General features: G+C 40.0%; 1 protein-coding gene across 2 annotated transcripts in view; it reads left to right on the top strand.

Moving 5' to 3' along the window:
- The window catches only part of PHF20L1 (PHD finger protein 20 like 1), a 69,263-nt gene that overhangs the window by 36,664 nt on the left and 14,393 nt on the right, over window positions 1–18,206 (top strand). For both annotated transcript variants that reach the window (XM_040979257.1, XM_040979258.1), the window contains 5 exons: window positions 878–1,130; window positions 3,016–3,204; window positions 3,452–3,652; window positions 11,382–11,438; window positions 12,824–12,931. In XM_040979257.1, coding sequence (XP_040835191.1) covers window positions 878–1,130; window positions 3,016–3,204; window positions 3,452–3,652; window positions 11,382–11,438; window positions 12,824–12,931 — 808 coding nt within the window. The remainder of the gene's footprint in view (window positions 1–877; window positions 1,131–3,015; window positions 3,205–3,451; window positions 3,653–11,381; window positions 11,439–12,823; window positions 12,932–18,206) is intronic.

The raw sequence follows: 18,206 nt of genomic DNA, 5'->3' as shown, positions 1-18,206 counted from the left end.
AGGCTGTATAGGAAGTTCAGGAACGCAGGTTGAAAGTCCATCCGGTGCTGCCATTGTCTTTGAACAGTACACATTCACACATACTCTTACATAAGTAGGAAATTTTACTGCCAAATGAATAAAAATATTCTTTATGAAAGAACTGACAAAGTTCCAATTTTTTTTTAAAAGTATCAGTTTTCAGGAAGAAGGTAAAAACTCTCATCTAAGAATGCGACGTATTTTGTTTTAAATCCAATGTTTTTAACTTACACTTTATCTCTTTGGTTGTTTCTTTTTCGTTGCTTGTTTTGTATTGTTTTTAGTCTTTTAACTCTATTTTGCTGGGGCTCTGATTTCATGATGCATTTTGCGAATGAAACTCTAGCTTTCAGCACTAAAAGGAGTTAAAGATAATGTTCTGTTAATTTGGTCATTGTTTTCCTGTTAAGATCTTTCTTTAAAGGGAAACTGTCAGCTTTGAACTTGGTGTTCAGCTTGAGGAAATCTAAGTGTATTTCGTAAAACATAAAAATGCTCCTGTATTAGCCTGATTGTTATTAATATCATTGGCAATTACAGTTCCAAAGAGGTATATACTAACTGAATACTGAGATATTTGTCCTATAAGATATAACGTTTTCTGTTATAAGACTGTTATGAGTAACGCCTTACAAACAGACGAGGTCTGAAAGTTGACAGCATCTCTTTAAAGACAGCCTATTCAACTTTTAGTTAATAATTTGTGGGGTTCTTTTTGGTTTTTCATTTGTAATAGAAATGTTATATGTTGCTTAACAATGTTTTTGGATACTAAAGTTGCTTAACAATCAAAAATAGAAGACAACAAAAATGAAGAAACCAAAATAAAAATATCAATTTTTTATTATTTATTCAGGCGATTTCACCTAAACCTCAAAGTCAGAAAAAAAATGAAGCTGACATTAGCAGTTCTGCCAACACTCAGAAACCTGCACTGTTATCCTCAACTTTGTCTTCAGGGAAGGCTCGCAGCAAGAAATGCAAACATGCATCTGGAGATTCTTCTGGGTGTACAAAAGCCCCTAAATCACCACTGTCCCCAGAATTAATACAAATCGAGGATTTGACGCTTGTATCTCAGCTTTCTTCTTCAGTGATAAATAAAACTAGTGAGCACAGATTTTTAAAAAATAGTTACTTATCCTATAAGATACATTAAAAACAGTTTGATTGTAGTTAATATTGTATTTTTATGAAGTTGCTTTTTAAAAACTCAGAGGTGGCTGCTGCCATAGTGAAGGCTTGAAACGATTTCAAGGGCAGAAACCATCTGCATTTTCTTACTGATTTATCGTTCAGAAACTGTACTGCTGGGTGAGAAACCTTACACAGACGTCACCGTTGTTGATGGTCCTGAACTGATACGATCCGAGTGCAATGACAGGCCTGATTCATTACAAAAACAAGCAAACAAACTGCAAAACGGAAACGTGTATCAAAAATCCATTTTTGCTTCTAACATTCCGATGGATACATTTACTATCCACTTCTCTGTAATCCTCTTTCTTGTGCCAGTGTTCACAGGGCAGACTTGTGTGTAGTCTTAGTAAAGACATTGCTTCAGTACTATTAACCTTGCAAGAGTTAGTCTTTTTAAAAATAGCCTTTTAACATGGTTTGAGCATACTGATTATATATATATGTATCGATTCATGTTGCCCCAGTTTATCATACTAGCTTACTATCCTAAGTTTTACGCATAGGAAAAAGTTACCTGGAAGTCACTGCTCGAAGATTGCCTTCATTTTTCTCTTTATACAGCAAATGAATTAGTAATAGGAACACGATGAATGAATGAATAGGACATGGTTCGTATCTCAAATTAACATCATTCAGAATTATTGAAAATGTTGCCATGGCGAGAACTTTTGTCAATCAAGCCTACTAGCCCACTTTCCATTCAGTTGCCATAGTTTCTACTAACCGTATTTTAAAATTTGGGCAGTTTTTAACATTTTTAAAATAGGTAGCTAAAGAGAATGGAAGAAGAATACAGTTGTTTGCACATATGTGTCATTTCATGACATTTATGATGAAATAATATCATTAGTAATCACTAGAATGTCAACACTGATAAACATTTTATTTTCCATTTTTGGTATGTTGCTGTTATAGCTACAATATTTATAATAATTTTATCCATTTTTTCCACTTACCACCATGTCTCTTCATTTTGACTGTTTTAAAATTGCTATTTTAAATACCCAGATTTCAACCTCTTTCAAACACTTTCTAAATTAACATGAATATATTGATCTAATGCTACATTTTTTTAGTGGTCAAATATTTCTGATGACATGTACAAAAAGTATTAAAAAATGTTAATCATTAGAAGATGCTTAAATGACTCACTTATTAAATAAACAAAAAATATATAGAAGACCAAAAATTGCATCAACCTCTACTAAATCATGATTTACCCACAACAACTGCATGAAGTTGTTTGTGTTCAGTTTTTTTTAATGAATCAGGTCCTGATGTACATTTTCAAAAAGTCCATTTGGGGAAGGAGGATGATTTACATTAGTTTTACTTTGGCAAGTAAGTATAGCACTAATTATATACTGTAAGATTTTTATACCTGTGCCCCCTGACTATTTTTGTTCAGATATTTAAATTTGTAATGTATCAAAAAGGAAATACATGTATTTAAAATTTTCTTTATCTTCTACAATGAAACTTTTCCCAAAGGAAAAATGTTAATTTACACATCAAAGTGCAATTTTAAATTTAAACTTAGTCTATATTTGGGGGGAGCTGGTAGAAATTAATGTTCAGTTTTTTTTTTAGTTCTGATAGGTTTAAGATTATATACTAATTTTGGTTAATTCTAAATAAGGCACAATTGTTGCCTTTGATTACCTTTGGAAGATGCCATTCCTTGTGGATGTCTTGAGGACAGAATATGAATCATTTTGCCCATTTGTTTCCTTAAATAGTTTAAGATGACGCTGGTATGTATCTGCTTCGTGAACATTGAAGATCTTTTTCTAGGTCCTCCACAGCCTGTGAACCCCCCTAGACCTTTCAAGCATAGCGAGCGGAGAAGAAGATCTCAGCGTTTAGCCACCTTGCCCATGCCTGATGAGTCTGTAGAAAAGCTCTCTTCTCCCTCTCCAGCCCCTGATGGGAAAGTGTTCTCTGTCAGTTCTCAGAACCAGCAGGAATCTTCAGTACCACAGGGTAATGTATATTGATTGCCTATAGAAACGAAAAAGAAGATAAAGAAAAAGCCAAGAGTTAAAGATTGTTAGAATATTAAGTGATTTCTGACTTTTCCCCCTTAACTCTTTGGTACTTAGAAACACTTTGTTCTACATGTTTTGTGCTGCCTTTGTACCTGGCAATGTTTAAACATAAACTTGAATCCTCCTGCCACTGACCCAGTTTAGCTGTATTAATATTGTATTGTGTTCTTTATTTTGTGTAGTGCCTGATGGTTCACATTTGCCACTTGAGAAACTGGGATCCTGTCTTCCTCTTGATCTGAGTCGTAGTTGCGAAGTTTCGGCAACACTCGCCCCAGATTCCTCTTACCGTAAGGAGGGTCCCAAAGCAGAAAAGGAGGATGCCCAGATGCTTACCAATCCTTCCAAAGCAGGCGGTGATGGAAGAGGAATGCCAGCAGCAGGTAAAACCAAAGACAGGATGGATAATTAACTAGGATGCTACTGGATAGGAGGATTTTGATGCATAGCTACGTCATTTTAGTTCTTATTCAATTTCTTTTTGTATGTACTTTTATATAATATTTATGGAAAATTGAGTTTCTCTGTTTTAAGTGATCTGTGTGACCAGTTTATTGTCGTATTCCTTGGACCAACTTTGTACCTTGTCCCCTTAATCTATTATTCATTTCTCTGTATCTTAAGTCTTTCTTTCCACTGAATTGAAATAATTGGAGCCAGGTCTAATTATGAAAATTCTTTCTTTTGAAGCCAAAAAGTGCTAATTGCCATCCATGATCAGAATTGCGTTTGGAGTCTTAGCTGCCCGGTTCCAGTCCAGTCCTGCACGTGTGTGGGCAGTGGCAGCTGAGCGCTTGGCTCCATCGACCATGTGGGAGACCAGATACAGTTCTGGGCTTGTGGCTTCAGCCCAGCCCCAACACCTGACCTTGGAGGTCATGAGGCATGAATCATCAGATAGAAGTCTACGTGTGTGTGTGTGTTTTGTGTGTCTGGTCACTCTGCCTGTGAAATAAGTAACTCAAACAAGAAATGTACACTGAATACCTGCATCTGAAGTATAATTTATATTTGGGGACAGAATTGCCCTATGAATGCAGTTTGCTTTGAAGTTATTTGAGGAGTTGAATTTGTAAAATCAGTTAATCTTAAAATACAATTTTCACATGATTTTGTGATATTTATTGTTAATATGATGTTTGGACATCTTTTATTGAATTGATATTTTAAACCCAATAGAATGTTGATGTGTATTTTCCTAATATGATTGTATTGTTTTATTTAGACGTTTTGTAGTTTTAACCTGATCCAATGAATTCCTGTAATACTTCCCAGAAAAGCAGACAACTTCCTTGGAATTCAGGGGTGAAGGAGGGAGGGGAGACAGGAGTCAGTTCGGAAGTAGAAATGGAAGGAAGCATAAAGAAGTTACGTTTAGGAGCTTCTTTAGAAAACCACTATATCAATTCTTAAATGAAAAAGCAAAATAGAGCTTTCTCGATTCTGGTGGCAGAGTTTCATGAAATAAAATCATTGAAGTAACTTAGGAAACAGACTTTATTTTTTAAATTTGCTGCCTTCACATTCTTTCCTAAAGTTTTAAAAAATAAGTTATTGTCGTTGATAAGTGTATCATTGTCTATAATACCATTTTATCTATAAAAGTTGAAGTCAGTTTGCACATGATAGTGTTGGCAACATCTTGTTTATTAAAAATTTTTTTCCAAAGTACAAACATTTATGTTTTAAACATGTTTTGTAGATTCTCATATCTGATCCATTTTGTTTAGCTCTTTCCAACCCCTATTCTTTCTTAAGATAATTTATCTTTCCCCTTTTCTCATAATATTTGTAAATTATCACTTATTGTTGAGATAATTTTTGTGGTGAAGAACTTATGCACTCCCTTAACAATGTTGATTTTGCCACTGTACTGAGTAGTTAAGAATGTAGTTACAGCGATGGATATCCACTGACCAAATCATTTTAAATGAAGGAAGATATATTTGCCTTAAAATGAATATATATTTTTTCTTTGTTATTATTATTACCATTATTATATGATACAATTCCATAGGCTCTGAGAGTTCTCTCACCCAATCATCAAATCCCCACCCCCACTGATTTCCCCTCTATTATTACAATAGTATAGTTCTTCGTAAACAGTCATAAGTCCATCATTGTTGACATAGACAATGGCAGAGAGTCCAGCATCCTATTGTCAAGATAAATTTAACAGTTTCATTTGGGAGTCCATCTTTGGTCTGTAAGTAGAGATGCATACCTGCTAATTCATTTGGCTTGATTTTGTTTCAGTGTTGCTATTCCCTTTGTGACTTACTCCTTAAATTCCTTCAACTCCTATATGTGCTTCTTATTGTTGATAACAAAGCTTATAATGAGTTTTCTAAATTTTATATCCCCCATTTTCTCGATGTCTTCCTCAGTTAACTCTGAGATTGGCAAAGGCCTCTGCTCCTTTGCAGTCGTGTCTTCAGTAAAATTCATGTGCCTCTGTCTCTTCTTTTGCTCTTGGTCATTGCTATTCTTGTTATCAGATTCTTCTTCTTAGGGCAGATTTTTAAGTTGTGTCACCCACAGGTCTACAGTTTGATTTTGCTTATTGTGGTTGATACCTGGTTCTTTGTTTGCAGTCACTAGTACCACTCCCTTGTGTTAGGCTTCCACCATGTTCTCTGTAGCTCACCACTCTCATGCTGAGGCTGAACTGTTATCTGTACAACTTTTCCCACACTTCCAGTTGGAGCAGTCCCCATGGTTAGGGAGACACCAGGTGTCCTAAATAACGAGGTTGTTAGTGGCGTTGATCTTGCCAGAATCTGTTGGTCGCTAGGTCTGAGAGCCACCTCGACCTATTTTGACCTGTAGGATGCCAAAGTCAGTATTTTTTTCCCTGTTGGACCAGTGCATTGAACTGAGCTGGAAGTGAGTTGGCTCCCAGCTCAGCACATGTACAGCTCACTGTTGTCCCTCTGATCTCACAGCCTTTTCTACACTGCACACTAATGCCTGATGTGCCACTGGTGGAGTTCTTGATCTGCTGGCCATTAGGTCCAGGGACTGCCTGCACTTATTTTGGGTAGAAGCTGTGGTTTGCCATGCTGGTGCAATAAACTGAGAAAGAATAGAGTTTGCTCCCAGCTTAGTGCATGTGCAGTCCTGTCCAATAACCTTTGCCTCTCTATTCAAAATGACACCTAATGTGGCTCTGTTGAGTGAACTGTGAAATCCACCCTGTTCCCATGCTGCCAGTTTGGTTTCTGCTGTTCTGTTTCTGCTCCTGATCGAATCAAACAAATCAGCAGGACAGGCAGATGTTTGCCTGGGTTCACTTGCTGAGTCCTGATGAGGTCCAGTTCCCACCTGGCTGCAGGTGGCGCTCAGATCACCACTCACTGACTACCACTGGGGCATTCGCCATTGCAAAAGCACACCATTGTGTCTGCTGCTTTCCCGTGTCTGTCAGTCTCCAGGTGCTCCTCTCGTCGGCCTGTCCTCTCCGACTCCCTAGAATGTGTCCTCTCTGCTTCACCCTGACTAATGATTCTCTGGCTAATGATTCACGTGCCCTTACCTTATTCCTCCATCTTGATTCTTCTAACATGCATATATCTTAATGATTATGTTACAACTAAATAATGGACTAGTATAATTAAAAGTGTTGTGTTACCCAGCTTATATGTTTTGTGAAGTGTTGAAGTATTAAATTGTGCCTGGAGATCTTAGCATGGCTAATTTTGGGCCTAGCCAAGAAATTAGGTTTATGTTTTTCTCAGAATTTCTTTTGTGGTTGTGGAGATGAGACCCAAGATCCTTGAGGGACAAGCTGCAGTTCTTGTTGCCTCTCCTGATGGTTGAAATGTACTGGTGTAGAGAGAAGGCTTTCCAAGGTGACTTTTGTTTTGAAACATTCACAGGTACTTTTTGGGAAAGTAAAAGTACTAAGATAATTTTCTGAGAAAGTGTAAAAGAGAAGTTTAGGTTGCTAATATGATGGCTATATGAATTTTTTGATGGAAAAGAGAATCATGGGTATTGTGGTTGACACATTTAATTGCTTACTTCAAGGAAATACCCAGTTTTGAACGGTAATTACTGAAATTCAGATTATTAGATGTTTGAGCTCAGTATTTGAATGTAGGAAAGCATTTGTTTCTATGTCACCTTTTTTTTTCTTTTTGAGATAAGTAATAGAATTTAGATCATACTCTCACTGAGTATTGTTAAAACCTGTGTCACTTGTATCGAAATTCTAAGTGATTCGTGTGCTTTGCTCCTCGCATGTTTGTTATCCATCCTTTCTGTAAGGTTTCACAATAGTGGCTGGCTCTCAGCTGCTGAGGGGTCAGGCATGCTGTTACAATGTCAAGCTCTACCTAATCTGAGTGTGTCTGATTTTCAAGTGCCCTAAATTTTTGTTATAACATCTTATGTCACTTCTGCATTTATATATATATATTTTTTCATTGCAAGCATAGAGTCCAGCATCTTATTGTCCAGATAAATTCAATGGTTTCTTGGGGAAACCATCTCTAGTATGAAGGCAGAGCTGGCAGAATATCATCCCGATCAATTAAAATCCACAGCATAATGTCAACAACAATTTACAACATTATGGATTTAATTGACATGCTATTGAGTAACAAATATGTTAAAAAAATGCAAGTTCTTAACCACATCCTGTGACTACTTCATTGACATTTCAATTTTTAGTTTATACACAGAACAGGCTGCTATACACCTTAAAATGGCTATAGGGTACTATTCAGCTGTCTCGTGTCTATTTTCATTTTAGTATTTAGCAGTTTATAGAGTCGAAGCTTAATTTTGCTGAACTTGGCAGATTTTAGGATAGTCTAAACTGGCTTATAACTCTAACAAGGCATTTGTCAACAGTTTAGGTGCAGAACAGTTTTAGGAGGGGTGTGCAGAGAAATCTTTAATACCTTAGTGAGGAGTAACTAATCTTTGTGTCCTACCTAGTAAGGTATGTGTGAGTCCATGGTGACTTTTTCCTGTCTGGTTCTGAGCTTTGCTTGTTGTTCTCTGTCTATTCTAATGTGTGTGTGTGTGTGTGTGTGTGTGTGTGTCTGTGTTTAGGGGTGGGGGGCTCTGGAGCGATCCTGATGGTCATTGCAAGAGAGGATGGGGATCCAAAGTTGGAACTAAGTAAGGACCAGAGGAAGCTCCTCTCCCTAGTCACGAAGAAAGCCTACTGTTCTTCTGTTTCTGCAGACCGCTCAGGGCTTCTGTGTTTCTGCAGACCGCTCAGGGCTTCTGGCTGTTGTTCCAATGACCCTGGATCCTGTTAGGAAGGTTTTGGGCTTCTTCCATCCCATGTGGTAGACCCAAATGGGGGTGGATGACCTCAAAGCTCTTGGCCTCTGAAGGCACTCCAATTTCCCGTGGTCTGCTTAGCAGTTGGGATGTAGTCCTTGGCGCCTGTATTGATAGTCCTTGGTGAGGATCCGGGAGTCTCCAGGATTTTGATACAAGCCTCCTCCTGTCCACCTGTTCCACTCTGGGGTCCACCCCCTACTTTGTGCATATGACCTCCTGCTAAGAGGTTGTCAGGATTGCGCTTAATTCCCTCTGTATGTCTTTGTAGTTTTACTATTGTCTAATGCTGATTCGAGTCTGTTGTCTATGAGTTATCTGTCATGTTCCTGATAGTATAACCTATCAAGAACCTCTGCATTTTTATTTTGAAACCTCTTATTTTAAATAATTCTTCAGTTTATTTCTGAGGTTTTCAACGCTGAATAAAGGACTCTTCTCTGTTGCTGGCTTTCTCACAGCCTGGGATTCCACAGAGAGCTCAGAGCTTGTCTCTTAGCCAGAGTTGCCTGCAGTCCTTCACCTGCTGGGGAGGTTAAAGAAATCACACTTTATTGCTGGTGTTTAAAATAGTTACAAGCAGGCCTGGTTCGGAACTCTGCTTCTCTTTATTTATCTCACATGGCTCTCTTTTTTTATGTTATGCACTGGACTGCCACATATAATTTTTTTAAGATTCATTTTATTTAATTGAAAAGCAGAGTTACAGAGAGAGAGATGGGATGATCTTTCATGTGCTGCTTCGTTACGCACATGCCAAGGCTGGGACAGGCTGAAGTCAGGAGACAGGTGCTTCATCTGGGTTTTCCACATGAGAAGAGTGGCCCAAGTATTTGGGCCATTCTCCATTGCTTTGCCAGGCACATTAACAAGGAGCTGGGCCAGAAGTAGAGCAGCTAGCACCCAAACTGGTGCCCAGATGGGATGCTGGCATTGAAGGTGATAGCTTAATACAGTACTCCACAACACTACCCCTGCACAGTATTTTATTCAAAGAATTATCATGTTGGTTTAATTTTGCATAAGTCACTTTTCTGTAAACTGCTACATGGTAAGATTAGTTCTTGACTCCTCATAAACCTAAATTTATTGTTTTGTTATTTCTAAGATAGGTTTATTTTGTTTTTCTATCTGCAGGTATCTCAGAAGCCCTGTCATTATTGCAGATGTAAATATTTATTTTGGTATTCTTTTGTGTAAAATGTTGCACTGACCATTTGTCAGTCTCCCAATTTTGTGTTTAGAATTGGAGCACTTATGAATGTAAAGCTTTGGGAATGCTATAAAGCTTGATAGAACAGGAAGATGAGCCTAGAATTGGGTCTTCTGAAACCACTGTGGGATTGATTATTATTTATATCTGCCCTTTTGGGCTGAGCTCCTAATTCTACAGTAGAGCTTCATAAACATTGGATTTGTCTCCCAAATGCGTGAGGTGGTGGCTCCCGTTGCAGCCAGTGAAGATAGACAGTAATGTGTGTCTTCTCCTCTGCCAGCCCAACCCCAGTGGGCCATGAGCCTCATCCCTGCCTTTCCCTGGAGGAGGACCGCAGGAGGCTGTGCTGTCACCACATGCCACTTCTAATACTGCCAGTGCTGCTTCTGGGTCCCGAAAGCACATTTCTGATTGTCTGATTCTAAATACCTTGTCATATTCAAGAAAATTGTGAAAGATTTCTAAAGTTTTCATGATATAATTGGAAAACAGAAGGAAGTGTTGCATTTATGTAATAGTTTTGATAATAAGGAAATTGAATCTTAATTCCTTTTTGCTCTGATGTCTCATTTTGTCATGATTATCAATCTTATTTCTTTGATTACCCTATCCCCAAATACGATGCTGATTGAAAATGATTGTGCGTGAGTTGACTAATTTGGTCTGATAAATCTGAACCAGTTAGCTGCGCAGGCACTCAGATGCAATATCGGTTTAAGCATTTGTTTAAATGGATAAATACAAAGGTACCATTAAGATTGAATCTTATGTACCAATACATCTTTATATTGAATACAGACAAAAATGATTTGCAGTATTGTTCTATTTTGGCTATTATCATTACTTAACTATGCATTCATGATGGTGTTCAAGGGTATAAATTTGGTTTGGGTCAGAAGATATTAAATATTAGCTGAAAATTCCTGTACAGGTTGTTGAAATTCAGTGTAGTTTCCCGTGAAAAGTAATATTTGGATGACTGAGTAACAGCAGGTTGCAGCTGTCTCCAGAGCGAAAACGGCACCTCTTGCTTCTGCTGTAGTGGTTCCTGATTTCCTGTGGCATCAGAAGCACTGATGGTAGTGAGCCACAGGGCAGTCACGTGAGCAGGCCCACACTTGTGCTTTTTTTAAAAATTGTGTTGCCTGTAATGAGTGTTCCATGCTGTAAGATAAAGTGAATGCAAATCCTTATTTAGCAAGCAGTGCTATAAACATTCAGCCTATTTTGCCTGGCGCAGTACTTGCGACAGCACGAAGTACCTGCATTTCTATTCCTGTGTGACAGGTAGGGAAATGAAGGACAGAGGCATTGGATGCCGACTCAGCACCAACTGGCCAGGAAGGCATGGAAGCAGGGCTTGAGCCTTGCTAGGCTGAAGGAAAGAAGCATCATTAAGTTATCAAGCTTGTGAAGTAAGAAATCCCACTTCACTGTTGTTAGGCCTGGCAGCAAAATAGCAGCATAGACCTTTAGAGGAAAGCAAGTTTTACATAGGGTTTGTTAAACAACTTTGCTTTAAAACCTTGCTTTAAAACTTTGTCTGATACTTTTAACTCTCTCTGATTAAACTTTTGTATTCTCCCACTAACCCACAGGAATATCGAAAACAGAAAAAAAAGTGAAATTGGAAGAAAAAAGCTCCGCTGCATTTGGTATGAACAGAAAGTGACCTTTAAGCAAAGCGTTGTAAAAGCTTACAGAGAGGGAGGACGTGGTGTGTCCCTGGCTCCTCCCCGTCAGTCTGTGTAGATCTGCTCAGCAGGGCCTGCTGCTTTCTCTCAGAATTTGTGTGTGAACACCTCTGACTGAAAGATGGTTGTTTGGAAATGAGGCTGCAGTTAATACCACTGAGACTTTAAGGAGGGTGACCGTGAGAACAGTGATTTATTGTGAGACTTAATAAAAGGAGAGAAGCGCTTGACAAAAAGTTCCTGAATTTTGTCCTTTTTGTTCTCTCTAGAATTCATGAAATAATGAGTGATTATTTTTAAAGATTCGTTTATTTTTATTACAAAGTCAGATATACAGAAAGGAGCAGAGATAGAGAGGAAGATCTTCCATCTGATGATTCACTCCCCAAGTGACCAAAACGGCCGGTGCTGAGCCGATCCGAAGCCGGGAACCAGGAACCTCCTCCTGGTCTCCACGCGGGTGCAGGGTCCCAAGGCCTTGGGCTGTCCTCAACTGCTTTCCCAGGCCACAAGCAGGGAGCTGGATGGGAAGTGGAGCAGCCGGAATTAGAACCTGCACCCATATGGGATCCTGGCGCGTTCAAGGCGAGGACTTTAGGTGCTGAGCTACACCTCCGGGCCCATGAGTGATTATTTTGAATCATCTCTGTATTAGTAGCTGAGAGCTTAGGTCACAAAAAGTTGGTGAAGTATGGTTGATAAGTTATAGGCTAAACCATTCTGCATTGGAACAATCGGTAATAGGAATATGTGTGGTTTAAGTTGAAATAAAATGTTCATTATGCTTTAAAGTTCATTCATTCTCTTTAAAGTACTTATAACTAGAAAAAGGAATGCTTCCGAATTTGAGAAAGGATTACTAGAACATATTTGTACGTGTGCTCTTACCCTCCGTTATTACACGAGCAGGAGAAGTGGGGGAAGACTGAAGAGCTTATAGGTTGCTTTAACTGACTTTTGAGTTTTTTCAAAGAAGGAAATCCAAGATTTTTGATTGACGGAATTTGTTATTAAAGAATATATATAAGTGCTGAGACTCCTCAGTAAGATCTTTTTCAGGTCATAACATTGATTTCTTGCCAGTTGAGACAATTGAGTACATTCCTCATTTCAAGGTTTTACCTGCTGCCTGTTAGCTTGAAGGTGTCAGGAGCTGGGATGTCAGCACTGCTAATGGAGATGCCCTCTGGTAGAGCACAGAGCTCATCAGGAGCGGTTTAATTGAATGCATCCACTCTGGGCAGGTGACTGCACAGCTGACTCAAACAGAAGTGCTGCTTCGAGGTTGACCATGGAGGAGCAGCTCGGCATCAGTCAAGATTGCTAAGAATCTTTTTATTGTTTAGGGAAGAAAAAAGAAAAGGAGAAAGAAAGAAAGGAGAAGAGGGAGAAAGACCACTATAAACCAAAGCAAAAGAAGAAGAAAAAAAAGAAAAAGAAATCTAAGCAGCACGGTAAGTGTGCTCATTGGTATAAGCAGCATTGAATATGGTTAGGCCCGGTTTTAAAATTACAAAAATCGTTGCTCTCTTCCTTCTTTCACATGGAAGTAGAATTAGGACGTGCTATACATGAGGTTAACACTGGGCACTGCTCATAGGGTTCTGTTGTCTTGAACCTTGGTAAGTAAACTGGCTGTTGCAACTGAGAAGACACTTTAAATTTCCAGCACTAAATCGTACTGGGCCCTCTTACCAACGTGATGCAGGAAGTATTCTCAATCTAGAATGATAGTAGACCCTAGGTTTGCTTTTCAGAATGAGGGAGAAATAGATATTTTTACAAAAACTTGGGAATCCTACAAAATTTGATAGTAAGCAATCCTTTTCTACAGGAAAATCAAAAAGATACATTGAAGGCAGAGCAAATTAATCAAGAGGAAAGTTTGAGCTTCCAGGAGCCACACGGAGCAGGGTATAAACATGTGCCTAAATCCAAGCTCCGTAAAACAGTTGGGTTTGTGAAGATAAACCAGATGAGATGCTGCAGTGACTTGCGCTGTGGGAGGAGCACTCCTGTGTTCAGTAATCCTCAGCTTCTTGTTTGTTCTTGGAGGAATACAAGGCGTTTGCCATCCTGGGCTCCAATAGCTTAAACCCGTATTCTAAATTCTCTAATATTAAACACTTAAAGAAGTGTTGAGTATAAATTGCAGGGCAGATGGAAGAAGGCAAGGCAACAAAAAGAATATTATGGAGAAAGAGGCAAAATACAAATGTGTGTTCAAGTCCTAAGCACTGGCATCTGTGGATCTGAGTTGATTTTGGACTGGAGTCTTGGCTGATGTGATTGTGAAGTGCCATGGATGATACCGACTCGGCGTGCCCCTCTGGCCGCTGACTGCTATCCTTACAAGAGAAAAGAAGGGGGTGGAAACGCAAAAGGGAGTGGGAGGCCGTGTGAACATGGGGCTACAAAAAGTGTGTGGAAAATGAAATTTGAAAATACAAACTTTGTTTTGCTGTATAAGTTGCACAAAGTTTAAAACACTTGTAAAAATGGTACCATAGTTTAGCTCATCCCTGTAGAAGTGCAAGTGTGTGTCAGTGAATGGAGAGAATTTGTGTGTAGTGGTAGCAGAGGTGGACTCTTAGGCTAACACACCTTGGAGAGTAGAAACAGCTTACAGTAATAAACTGATTACAAAACAATCTGAAAGGGGCCCAGTAAATGTGACAGAGATATGAGAATTGGTGATAACATGCAAGAAAGAAAAGTAGTTAGAACTAACAAGAGGAAAGAATGCAAAGAACTTGTTCTTACAGTTCTGATCATTAGCCTTTACAGTGAGCCATTTTTTGGAAGTCACACTTGAGATTTTCATCTAGCAGGTGATGGGCCTGCCTGCCACTGGTGTCTCATGATTAATTATTACACTTGCAGAGAGCCTGTTCTGGCCTTCTCACAGGTGATTGAGGAGGAAATACGGAGCTCAGGATAAGTTTACACTTTTGATGGCATCTTTTATTTTTTTATTATGATTTTTACTTTCCATGATTCAGTTTTGTAGTTACAGAGATTCCCCCCTCTTAATGTTAAAGAATTCAAATTGTTATTGGGTAAGGTTCCTAGCACAAAATGTTTAGTGCATCATTATCAGCATGAGAGAGTTTGAGCGTCGTTTCACGTACCCTGCTGGTGCTCGGTAGGTACCAGACTTGGTTTTGCCTTTGACATTAGTCCTTTACACCAGGGCCTGTGGTTCCCATTGTGCAGTCAGCGACCATTCAGCTCACCTGGCTGGCAGTGCTTCAAAGCAGATCCAGATGTACATGATCTGGTTTCAGAGTCAGAATGTTGATTTTACCTCTTTTTTACTTTAAGGATTCTTTGCCAGGTCGTGTGGTCTTCCCAGCAACAGATTTTCACTTGTCTTTGTTTCTCTGCTAAGTTTTCGTCCGTTTCTGTTATTTTAAATGAGGTTACTTTGCATAGTAACAGCACAAATACCCTGCATGGGGCTTATCAGTAAGAATATAAATACACAGGGAGTTCAACAGTTATGAGCAGAAAGTATGGAATTGTCGCCATGTAGTTCATCAGTGCAGAGCTGAGAGTTGAGATGCTTACGGTTTGATCGTGTCTGTTAATGATCGGTCCTCTGCAGTTAGAGCAATACGAAGACTAATTTTTTTCCTTATGTATTCACACAGTCTGTGATTATGATGTCATCTACAACATCATCTTATCTCTTCTTAAAACAGGTTATCCATTTGTAAACATCTGATTCTATGGGGCATTACTTCCATACATTTGTATGAATTATTATTAGTGATTTCAGCAATTTTATACCATGCCTCATCATAAATCAGCATTTGTTTTGACTTCAATTTCAACAAAGTTATTTTTTATTTTTTAAGGGTTTATTTATTTTTATTGGAAAGGCGGATTTACAGAGAGGAGAAGAGACAGAAAGATCTTCCATTCCCTGGCTTACTCCCCAGGTGGCCACAGTGGGTGGAGCTGAGCTGGTTCTAAGCCAGGAACAGCTGGGTCTCCCACGCGGGTGCAGGTTCCTGAGTCCCGAGGCTCTGGGCCATCCTCAGCTGCTTTCCTAGGCCCCAGGCAGGGAGCTGGATGGGAAGTGGGGCCATGGGGACACGTGCGGGTCACTCACATGAGATCCTGACACAGGTAAGGTGACAGTTTAGCCACTGAGCCATCATGCTGGGCCCAGAAAAATTCTTGAAGATTCTTTTCAACTGATGTCTTCTCCTTCTTAGTACCTCAGACTGGATCCTGCTAAGATGAGTTATAGCAAGTTAGTGGGCATTAATTTTGATTCAGATGCAGGTTTTGAAATCTATGCATAATTTATTTATACTGTGAATTTCTATGACTATTTTGAAACCCCTACATATGGTAAGAGAAGAAACATAATGATAAAAAGGATACCAAGTCTGTCAAGAGATGCTGTGTGATAAGGTTGGTACTGGGAAAGCCTGTTTAAAATCCGGAGAAGTTGGAGCGATCAAGGAAGGAGATCTCTGTGGGACAGGGAGGAAGCCGTTTGTTCAGCTAGTGCTCATTTGCTTCCCTGGAAGCATCTTCACCAAACACCCCTCCCAAAACTGCCTGTTAGATTGATTTCCCATGAGCTTTTTAAGGAGCCCCCATACATACACAGTGCTTTAGATTGTGGGTGGTGTATAGTAGCCCTCAGTGTTCATGATGTTTCACGCCGCTGCTGTTATACATTACTACATGCCATTGAGTTTAAAAGCACACCTTTATTATCTAAAATTTGTGGAAGTTGGAATTCCAAAACAGGTTCTGCTGGGCTGAAATCAGGGTATCTGCTTGTCTGTATTCCATTCGGAAAGTTCTAGGGAGCAGTGATGCTCTTGTAGGTTCTAGAGCCTGTCACGTCTCTTGGCTGATATTCTCCTGTGATTTATAAAGCTAGCCACAGTCAGTCACATCTTTCTAATGCTGCTTTCTCCTACACTGTTTTGCCTCCCTCCTTCACTTAAAAAATGTAACCAAAAAAAAAGCTTTTCAGAAGTTAATAATTATATAAAAAAGCACATACTCCCAACTGCTGTTCAGTCCACAAATGCATGCAGTAGTTAATGCTTTGGCCAGAGACAAAGCAGGGAACCAGAATGCAGTCTAGGGTCCCACGCTGGTGGCAGGGACCCTGTTCTTTGCCATGTTCTTCCTTTTCCCAGGGCCTATTGTGGTAGGAAGCGTGGCAGCTCATGTCATAAAGCAGAGCCAGAAATGTCAGCCTGATCCTGCAGTGTGTAGCCATGAGTCTGAACAACTATTCCCTTTCACGTGTGAGGACCACTGGGATCCTGGGGAGGCGCCCTTCATTCCATCTGCCACCTTAATTCCCCTGTGCCACACAATGTGAAACATTTGTAGATTTCAGGGATTAGGACCTCATCATGATGAGGAGAGTGGTATTCTGCCTGTGACAAAGCCAAGTTAAAGTAGATAACCAGGAAGGGCCGGAGTTATTACTGCTTTTCTTAATGATCTTGCTTTTCCATTCCCTGCATTTGCTGGATAGTTTTCACTCTTCCACCTCTCGCATCTGCTGTTGACATGGAAGGCTCCACACTCAGTTGAGGAAATTTGTGCTGTCAGGTGGGAACTTACACATCTTCTCTTCACCACCTCTCCTTTTGCCTCTATGTAAATAGCAGCAATGTTTTTCTGCACGCTTAACGGCTTGTTGCTGCTCAACATCCCCACCCAACACTCCGCTTCTTTAGATTCATGTGGGAGATGTGTCTGATTCGCCTTAAAAAGCCCTCCTCCAGTTCATTTTCTTTTTCTGTTCCTTGAACCTTCCACTGTTCAGCCCATCTCAAGTCACCTCACTGCTCCAGCAGGGACTGGATGTGAAGACTTGATGACACCATCTCCCTGTGTGCCTCCCAGCTCTAACCTCACTGCATCTTCCTCCTCAGTCTCCTCACTGAGTCTGCTCCTCAGTCGCCATCATTGCAGCCCACACCACGAGCACTGCCTGCCTGGACTGCTGCTCCACTTCCGTGCTCTCCCCACTCTGACGGATGTCTCCCTGCACCCCATCCTCTATTCCACAGTGGAGTGATCTTTGGCAAATGAAACTGGACTTGTATCACATGCTGTTCCGTCTTAGAACCTTTGAATGGGTTTTTATTGTGTTAGTGTTGTGCCCACATTTTGAGATCCCCAAGAACCCGAAGATGATGCAAATGCATAAGGGTGGGTTACTCAGGCCAGCCTGGGCTCCCCGTCCCCGGCCAGCGGGACTGGGGCTGGGCTGCCCCGAGTTTGGACAGCACAGGGTTTTTATACACTTCAGGCCAGTTCCACACAATCCCACAATCATGATTGGTCAATTTAACAGTTAACTTTTAAAAAGAGAAAATTGGCAGGTTTCTATTGATGCAGCAAACATTTCAAATTGGAGGGCTAAACCAAGTGGCGGGAAGCCACGGGGCAACAGCTATGGGGGCATACTAAGGATGAGCAAGTCTTATCTAAAAGGCACACCGGGGTCTTTACCTTGAGGAATGCTCTGTCATCGTGTCTTGTATGCAGACCGTTAGGCCTGCGAGCTCACACAGTTTCTTAGCTTAGCAGGCAAAACAGAAATTACAAAGGCAGAAAATATTGTAGTTAGCAATGAGCAATGAACAAATGGTTGGGATTCTGATTCTGAGGTTTCTCATTAGGATGACACTTAAAAACCTGATTTGGATGTTGTCACCCTAGCCTTTTTATAAATGG

This window comes from Ochotona curzoniae, unplaced genomic scaffold (assembly GCF_017591425.1).
Source record: "Ochotona curzoniae isolate NIBS_2020 unplaced genomic scaffold, NIBS_Ocur_1.0 contig_3190, whole genome shotgun sequence".
NCBI classification, from domain to species: Eukaryota; Metazoa; Chordata; class Mammalia; order Lagomorpha; family Ochotonidae; genus Ochotona; species Ochotona curzoniae.
Note: the sequence above shows the minus strand (reverse complement) of the source record. Positions and strands in the feature narration are given on the sequence as shown.